The 9637-nt window shown below is 42.2% G+C and overlaps 1 protein-coding gene across 1 annotated transcript in view; it reads right to left on the minus strand.

The window, feature by feature from the left end:
- Positions 1–448: 448 nt before the first annotated feature.
- The window catches only part of col8a2 (collagen, type VIII, alpha 2), a 43852-nt gene continuing 34663 nt past the window's right edge, over positions 449–9637 (minus strand). The window contains exons 2-3 of the mRNA XM_079749574.1: positions 8420–8611; positions 449–4991 (exon numbers count right to left, since the gene is read on the minus strand). Of these exons, the coding sequence (XP_079605700.1) occupies positions 3088–4991; positions 8420–8570 (2055 nt within the window). The 5' untranslated portion in view covers positions 8571–8611 and the 3' untranslated portion in view covers positions 449–3087. The remainder of the gene's footprint in view (positions 4992–8419; positions 8612–9637) is intronic.

The raw sequence follows: 9637 nt of genomic DNA on the forward strand, positions 1-9637 counted from the left end.
GGGGGTGCTACTGCTTGGCAGATATACCCTACCATGTCATCATATTCAATATTATTTATGGGTTTATTCTTTTTGCCTCAGAAACACCTTTCTGATGTGTTCAGACACATTATATTCTGAGTTCCAGTTATCAGCCCAAACACTGCTCATAAAATATGTTGAAATAACCGAGACTAACAATGTATGAGTTTCATGCTCAAGGGTGTAAAAATGTATATAACTGTGCTAAGCTTGTATTACATAAAAAGGTATGGTACATTCAGAGTGGTCTAAAATGTCTAGGCATTCAAATCCAGTGAATTCCAAGACATCTCTGAAAGTCAATTTTGAATGATCACTTTAATTTTGTATGGGCTTGCCACAGACAAAATAAACCTATTGGTTACTAACACAGGATTTACATCCCCTTCATTCATAGCATGATATAAAAACAAATGTGGGACGGGTGTACAAGGAAGTATTTATTGATGTGGTATCAATACAATCAAGTACTGTAGATTCTGTATACGCTGACAAAACATTTTTCAATCAAAAAGAGTGCATTTTAAACCCAAAATCTATTGCATAGAGCATACGCAATAGCAATGTATAAGACATAAAAAAATCTATATGTTTACACATTGTACATTACACAAAATGATAGGAAAGTTCCAAAGTCCTTCACAAACAATGCTACGATGCTTAATACATGTCGTAAATGCTCTTTACTCATCATCGCTATCGAATACCATACGTTCTAGGCTCCGGTGGTCAGTTTTGGCATTCCTATTAAATTATCATAAATGTATAAATACATCTTCATTAATTTCATGTGCAAATGGGAATTCATTGACACTTAATTCAGCTAAAGCAAACAAATATCCCTTAAGAGCCTAAACAAGGCCTTGTTTACTTTCTCTGTTTTCCTTAATCCATACAATATAAAACAAAAGCATGTTGTGATGAAAACAAAACATACAACTTACTGACACTTGTTGATACAATCTGCACCCACGGCAAACTGAATGCAAGTGACATTGTCTATTCAAACATAAAGGAAATTGAATAATAGTAAGATTTCACTCAAATGAAGTCCAAACATTTAAAAGTGGGAGGGGAAAACAATACATAGTACAACATGAACCTTTACTGTCAACAAGACTCAGAGCAATATTGATAAATATTTGATCATATGTGTGTGTGTGTGTGTGTGTGTGTGTGTGTGTGTGTGGGTGTGTGTGTGTGTGTGTGTGTGTGTGTGTGTGTGTGTGTGTGTGTGTGTGTGTGTGTGTGTGTGTGCATGTTAGGAGACAGATATGGCAGGACTAAACCCATTGTTTGCTTTGTACGCCAGTGTGTGTGTGGGTGTGTGTGTGGGTGGGAGCGTTAAATAATCTTGTGGACTGTGATTGAATTTAAAGGATAGTGTGTAGTTTCCATTCAGGTATAATTGTCAATCAATCAATATTCTTCATAGAGTACACTGATATTTCACCTTTGAAGTTATCCTTAATTAAATGCATATTGCTATTTTAAAGTAGCATCTATCATCATGACCATCACCTTCACTGTGCTTCATAGCAGACCATGGTCAAGTTCGAGAATTTGTATCCAGGTTGCTTTGTATAACAAAGATTATTGTGGAAAGATATTACACCTTTTTGAAGATCATCACAGTTAACTTAAACGATAAACAGAACATGTTAAGACTATGTGTCTTGTGGAGCATTGACTAAATGTTAAGCACTTGGGATATCTCTTGAGTTTAGAATAATAATCCTTAATGGTGAGCGCGCACACACACAGACACAGAGTGTACACCTTAACCAGTAGAATTGCGCAAAGACATAATGTATGCCTCTGTCTCACTACCTCTCAAGAATTTGACTGGGGGCATGTTAAATCATAGTTAATCTTTCTCAACATCTGGACTTCACTAGCTCCCTTCACGTAGGTTGCATTAATATATATGCACCTCAAAGTATGTCCCATCAAGCTGAAAATAACTTCCTCTCCATGAGGAAGTTATTTTCACTGCTAAGATTGATCGGAAAGAGTGCCTTTTTGGGAAGGGCAGCATGACACTGAAATCTCAATGGCTCTTTTCAAATTAAAAAAAAGTGATGTCATGGTTACAGCTCAAGGTGACGCTAGGTGACAGCATATGCTGGGTTTTGGTGATGAGGGAATTGGAATAATTACTGAATTACTCATCACTGAATGAGCATGAGGAAATAAATGGTAAAGCTTTTAAAAAACTGCCATTTGATTGTAGTTGTACTAACAGAAAAATAGTTGGAAAAGAAACACAGTTCATACTAATGGTGGTAACCGATATTTGACAAAGGAAAGCAGGCCTGAATGTAACACACACATCCAACATACACCAAGGTGACATCAGGTACTTCTTTTAAAAATAAAGAGAAGTTCCTTCTGTCAATTCCACAAAGAATAATCACAAAAATGAATAGTAATTTAATATTGACATTAACTCATGCGTAATGTGTGTATTTTATATATGTTTACTGCTTTCTGTGTTGTATATGTTCACTGCTTTGTAATATCTGCCATTAACTGCATTTTATGTTTGAAGTGACTGCATGCAGTAGAGTTTTTCTGGCCCAAAAAGTTATGTTAATGTAATCCTCTTGGTGTCAGAGCATATGGGTGTGATGTGCAGTCACATGGGAAGGTCTGTTGCTTACAAGTTGCAAAGTAAGCTACTTACTTAAAAGTCGGAATCAGATGAACAACAAAAAAACATTAATGCTGATAAGAACAAATAAATTCAATAAATTTATAACACTTAAAATAATTATATGAGCTAAGAAACAGCAACAACATAAAAAAAACTAAAACAATTCAAGGCTACACAGAACACAGCATGAATATCTTCGCCTGCCTTTTATCTCTCTCCGTTGTGTTTGTCACAAAGTTTCTTTATTTTTATTTTGTTAAGGTTGATGTGGGTAATGCCAATGTACATAATGGCATAACAATGTAAAATGTACTCTTGTTGTTTTGTTTGATCCTGACTCTTGGTTTATTTTAGATGTGGGGCTCTTCTTCTGAGATACCAATTCATGGGCCTATCATTGGAAAAATAAGTTATGTTGGACAGAGTAGGAATCCTGAGAAAGAGGAGTGGATGTACTCTGTGGAGTACAGGCCGTTGGCCTGATCCGAGGGCATCTGGACCCATACCTGGTCCCCCTCCTTCAGCTCTAGCACCGCACTACCAGAGGCCTGGTCCATGTAGCCCTTCTTGTATTCGTCATAGGTGTAGGTGGCTGGCACATTGTTCTTGTACAGTGCCACCCAAAGGCTGGTTCCCTTTACATGCATGTGGTAGGCAAAGTAGAAAACACCAGACATCGGGGCGGTGAACATGCCGGTGGCAGTGTTGTATGCGTTTTGCCCATTGTACAGGGTCCTGTCGAACTTGATTGGCATTCCGGAAGGAGGGAAAGGTGTTGACAGTATAGCGGTGAAGGCAGGTGCCACAGAGGCAGAGAGCGCACCAAAGCTATACACAGGCTTCCTTTTGTCCCCTGGTACCTCACCACCTTCAATCTGTGTATCGGATGGTCCTGCCACAACCGTTTGGCCGTTTCCTGGTGGACCAGGTGGCCCTGGGGGACCAGCAACACCCGGATGGCCATTAAGTCCACTGTTCCCTGGTTTCCCTGGAGGACCTTGGGGACCTGAAGTTCCCTTCTCTCCCATTTTACCCAACCCTGGAACTCCTGGCATCCCAGAATCACCTTTAAGCCCTGGGACACCCTGAGGTCCCATCGGACCTAATGGTCCCTGCAGACCAGGAATGCCGGACTGACCCCTAGGTCCTGGGGCCCCCATGAACCCTGACTCACCTTTACTTCCTGGTGCACCTGTAAGACCTGCATTTCCAGGTAAGCCAATATGTCCTGCCTCGCCTTTAGGTCCTGGTTTTCCAATTGCTCCATTAGGACCAGGAAGTCCTTTTTCCCCTGGAACGCCATATTTTCCCGGGAGTCCATTGGGTCCTTGATCGCCTCTTAGGCCAGGTAGGCCCCGAGGCCCCTGGGGGCCAAATTCTCCTTTAAGTCCAGGCATACCATGTTTTCCTGGCAGCCCCATGGGGCCCTGAAGTCCTGGAGGTCCTGGTTGTCCATCATTACCTGAGTTCCCTGGTTGACCCTCCATTCCTGCTTCTCCTTTGTCCCCAGAATTACCAGGCAACCCACTATGCCCTTTGTCTCCCTTTGGCCCAGATGGTCCAGGCTTACCGTAGCCAGGGGCTCCAGGAAATCCAGCAGAACCTCTTAGCCCTGGTTCCCCCTTTGACCCAACTGGGCCTACGACTCCAGGTAACCCATCTAAACCAGGCTTCCCTAACCCTGTAGGCCCTGGTTGACCCTGCAATCCCGGAGTACCGGCCTCTCCTGGCTCTCCTTGGTTCCCTGGAATTCCTAGTTCACCTTTAGGACCTGGCTGACCTGGCAACCCATTTGGTCCTGGTTTTCCCATACCTGGTACACCGGGAGGTCCTGCACTTCCCTTAAGTCCTGGAGGGCCCCTTATACCAGGAAGTCCTGGCTTCCCAATTCCATTCTCACCCTTGAGTCCACGCTCGCCTGGATTGCCAGGGCCTCCCTTTAGCCCTGGCTCCCCACGCGTACCAGGGGGTCCTCTGATGCCAGAAGGCCCTGGTTTCCCATTTAGAGACAGACCAGCTGGGCCAGGGAAGCCAGGCTGCCCTGGTAGACCTCTGGATCCTGGTTCACCACGAGGGCCAACCTCACCATTGAGACCTGGCATCCCCTTCTGACCAACCTTCCCTGGGAGGCCTGAAAGTCCGGGCTTGCCATTTCCTGGAAATCCTGGTGGACCCTGTGGACCAACAGGCCCGTTGAGACCGGGTTTACCCAGTCCTGGTTTTCCTGGAAGTCCTGATGGTCCTGGAGGTCCTCTTGGTCCAGGCTTCCCTTGAGGGCCGGGTTCCCCCTTTACTTCCACCATTGGCGGCATATCTACAAGGACAGAGGATGACTTTGGTCATTAAGTCTACAATTAAGTAGCATAGCATTTAAAAAGAAAAGCTTGAAGAAATCCCCCAAATATTATATATATTTATTATATTTCCATAAAAAATGCCTCCATCTTAATAAAATAGAATTATCTATATAAGCTTTTCTACATGACTGAACAGTCTCTATTGGATTTAATTATTTTAAGCAATTACTCAATGTAAAAATGATATAATAATGATGAGTAATCGAGTTAAGTCATTTAGTTACTCACACAATGAGTAACATGAAACCATACAATTGTATGGTAACATATAATAAATGGTATGGTGTCATTTATTGAGTGTTTTGATTAATCCTAGATTAAAAACATTCCAAAACGGGTTACTTCTCTTCCTTTTCTCTTTCGAGCCTGCTATAATATATGAAACAATCGAAGCTTTATACTGCCCCCTGCAGGAAAATAATATGTTGTGCCTGTATGACCAAAAAGTGTAAATAAAACATATTTGAGAAAGGAGGATCCATAAATAAATAAATATATATATATATATATATATATATATATATATATATATATGACAATAACAAGCTAACTTTGAGTCAAAGCAGCAGTTGGAGGCAATATCTAACATAACATGTATATCCAGATATTGATGAAAATAACTCATAGGATGCATTTGAAGCTTATACATAAAATATTCACACATACGATTTTATGTTCTTCATCTTCAATTCACTCACACAAAGCTAGCATAACCTTAATTGTAAGGGGTGCATTATTCAGCAATGTGACAGCAGAGGGATGTGGAAAGGGATGTGCCAGGAAGTGTACAATAGATGTGTTTGAAGAGGATTTTTAATTGCCATCTTTCACTGGATTACGCTTTATCAAGCTTCTTGCAAGACTTTGGTGTTTTCAATCAGTTTACTTCTGTGTGCGATATCAACGTCTCTCCATTTTAAGCATAAGTGTCCAACTGAGCCGACATCTCTTGTATTAAATATCTCTGGCACCATCGACAAAGCTGTCCCACTGGAGCTCAATCCAGACTCAATAAAGCAAGAGGAAGCAACAACAGGGAAAACAAATTTAGTCAAGATCCTGTGCTGGGTTGAGATGCTACACAAAAATAATCTCTGGATTATTGACTTGCCCATTGACTGTGTCGGGAACTGGTCCTAGGAATCTGTTCTGCTTCAGTATATTGTTATGGTCAATTGTTATGCTTATACTTTGGTGATATTTATAATATATCTATAAAGAATATCAGAATTTAAATCTAGGAGAAGGGATTGGGGACCATTGATTTACAGTGGATTTGATAGGGTTTTTCGAGTACAGTGACAACCAATGACACAGACAGTTAAATGAAAATACTAAAGGTTTAGGACATGCTATAAGCATCTCCTTCTCAAAAATACATAACCGAACACAACCAAAAATGTGAAGTTTCATTTGCATCCCTGTCTGAGCAATTATTGCTGTATATTTCATTTCTTCTAGGTCTGAATGAACCAACACGTTGAAGCTCTTTTAAATCAAGATGAGTAGGTGTTCAACTTAATGTGATACGACCAGAGCCATCTGTTTCAGCAGTGCTCTTCTGCTGAAGACACGGTAATGGTGTATGCCAACCAGTATACATATCTGGTGGCTGGAGAAAATCAAAAACAAAAGCAATTGCTCAACAATCTTCATTTGACAGAGATCAATGTGGCATGCTACCTTCGTAATGAAAATTATTTCATGACATGATGTAAAAGCTTCAAATACGAATGGAACAGATGAACATCATAAAGATAGATACACATAGATGAACCCTTCTGTTATATTGCTATAGTATTATACTTTTAATAAATAATGCAATGTGAATAATGCCAATAGTTCCAATATACACTTCTGACCACTTGGTGGTAGCAAAAGCATCAAGTTCACTGCAGCGAAAGAAAATAAGTATTTCTTCAAAGTGGAATCTGGGGGATTTGAGTCGAGTCGACCTGGCTCTTCTTTACCACAACATTCTGGGTAACAGCGATGGCTATCTGTGATGCATACATGTGAATCTATATATTACTTTTATTCTGCCTTTGTATCTCGAGAAAGCATCTTCCCCTAACATTATGTGCACCAACCAAATATAAACAAATATTTTGAACCTCTTTGGTATTTCATAAAATGTCAACCTTAATGTCAATCAGATATTCATCTTCTGTATGCATTCCTCCTAGCCATTCTTTTCTCTCTCATTTCTCTGAATTAGTAAACAAAACAGATGGCAAAACTATTCCCATCGGAAGATCAACTAGCCGGTAGCACTCAACAAACAGTTAGCAATCAGATCTCAATTAGGCTCCCGACGAAGATCTACCAAATCTCTCTCTCTGCCTGAATTTGCATGTGCTGTGTGCATGTGCGTATGGGTATATGTGTGATCTCCTCCTTGCAGCTGTGTGTCGATTTTGCGTCTGCACGCACTCTCTCTCTCTCTCGTTTTTCTCTCCCTCTGGGAAGTTAGTCAATTAAACACACCGGCGTCGACAACCTCAAGAAGCTGAAGTTTGGTTTGCTCTCTGTTTTTTCTTTTTTTGTTCCTTCAGCAGTGAGTGGGACGGATAAGGACCCTGCGTGTAACAGATGATCTGATCAAATCACGCATCGCTTCGTGTCCGTTCAGTGATGATCACATTGATCTCTCTCTCTCTCTCTCTCTCTCTCTCTCCCCCCCCTGTCTGTCTCTCTCTCTCTCTCTCTCTCTCTCTCTCTCTCTCTCTCTCTCTCTAACTAACCCACAATCAACTTTTTCTCAAATTTGGAAGATCCTGTAATGCACTTTGTATGCATGGTGTTTCTTCTTCATACATGGGCGGTGGGGGGGGGGGGGGGGGGGGGGGGGGGGCTTATCTTTGCAATTTCCTCCGAATTGCTACTCATATCCTGGTTGTCGTGCGCCTGCAGATCGACTCAAAGAAATACAAAAAAATAAGGAAAAACACATTGCTTTGTGATATCACGTATAACCCTCTCCGTCGCAGCAACGCTCACTCTGTTTACTTTGGATCTTAGATATTGGATTCAGCTCAAGCCTACCGTGAACTCCTTCAGCAGCGCACTCAACTCTGATCCCATTTATCTGTCGGTATCTGAGCTCTCAGAAACCCACAGATCACGTCGGTTTTGCTTTGTTGTTTTCTTCCGAAAACATAGGCCCTCCACTGGTCTGGCCATCTGCACCCAGACGGAACCCCGTGTCGGTGCTGTCTTGACGGTTATGAGACAATGGAAGCTGGCTTATGGATGGGATGGGATGTTGCAGAAATGCCAGCCTGATTAACTATGGGATGAGTGTTTCAACTGGACCGTCAACAGCCAACGCTTGCTGTGGATCCCGTGAGCCGGTTGTTGATCGTTTGTTACATGAATGACTCACCAATGTAATGCCCTTTGCCCTCTCGAAAGGGGGGTCCGATGGGTCCTTTCATCATGGGCTGCATGTACTTCATCTGTGGCATGGGGGGGTAGCCGCCACCCAGCGCACGCTCCCCCAGTAGCAGCAGCAGACAGACAGGAGCAAACATCATGGTCACAGGCCTCCCAGGGTCCACGAGTCACACGCAAAGAACTGGGGACAAGCAGAGGCAAATAGAAAATGTGATCAACTCGATGCAATCGGGTACTTGGGTCCTCAGTTGTTGGCAACCGTAATGTCTGTGTGTGTATGGATGTAAAGTTATGTACTGTATGAATATATGTGTGTTTGTAGGTTATTTTTGTGTATATAGTATGTGTATAATCATGTGCGTGTGTGTACGTGTGTGTGTGTGTGTGTGTGTGTGTGTGTGTGTGTCTGTGTGTGTGTGTGTGTGTGTGTGTGTGTGCCTATTATGAATGCTACTGTTGAAAGATACCGTATGACAGTAACTTGAATTTGAACGTCAATAGGTTAAGCTTTGGTTTACCATGCTTAGATGGGTTAAAATGCTTAGATAGGTTACCATGCTTAGATGGGTTTACCCTGCGGAGAGGTTCAAACCAGGACTTGAACCAGGATACCAGGAAGTAGGTTGTACATTAGCTGGAAATTTGTCACTGAGTCACTGTTAGCCAGCGCAGAGAGTCAAGTGAGGTGTAGCATAGCTCAGCACCCAGATGTGCTTCTAGAAGGTGTGTCTGATTGGCAGCATGTGCCCCGGGACCAGGGCCAGTCAGCTCCGAGTGGGTTGCTCGGCTCGGCCAACATGGTTATTTGGTGTGTTATTATGTAATTTTGTAGCCGAATTCTTGTTTTATTGCCATTATATTCAATATTGTGAGGAGCCTTTGTGTTTGTGCGTGGGTTTACCATGGGGAGGTGTCTGTCTGTCTGTTTGTCTGTCTGTGTCTGTCTGTCTGTCTGTCTGTGTGTCTGTGTGTCTGTCTGTCTGTCTGTCTGTCTGTCTGTCTGTGTGTGTGTGTGTTTTTTTGTTTGCGCCTACTGATATTTCTGTGTCTATGTAAGCCCCAAGCATACATAGAGAGAGACAGACACTGTGACAAACACTATGATTGACAATGAAAGAGGGAAAAGAGAAAGTTGCTCTACCGAGCAAGAATATATACTGACTACAGATAGAGGGCGCCATTGGCAGCTCTGCATTGTCAGTTTTTT

This window comes from Pollachius pollachius (assembly GCF_949987615.1).
Source record: "Pollachius pollachius genome assembly, chromosome: 13".
NCBI classification, from domain to species: domain Eukaryota; kingdom Metazoa; phylum Chordata; class Actinopteri; order Gadiformes; family Gadidae; genus Pollachius; species Pollachius pollachius.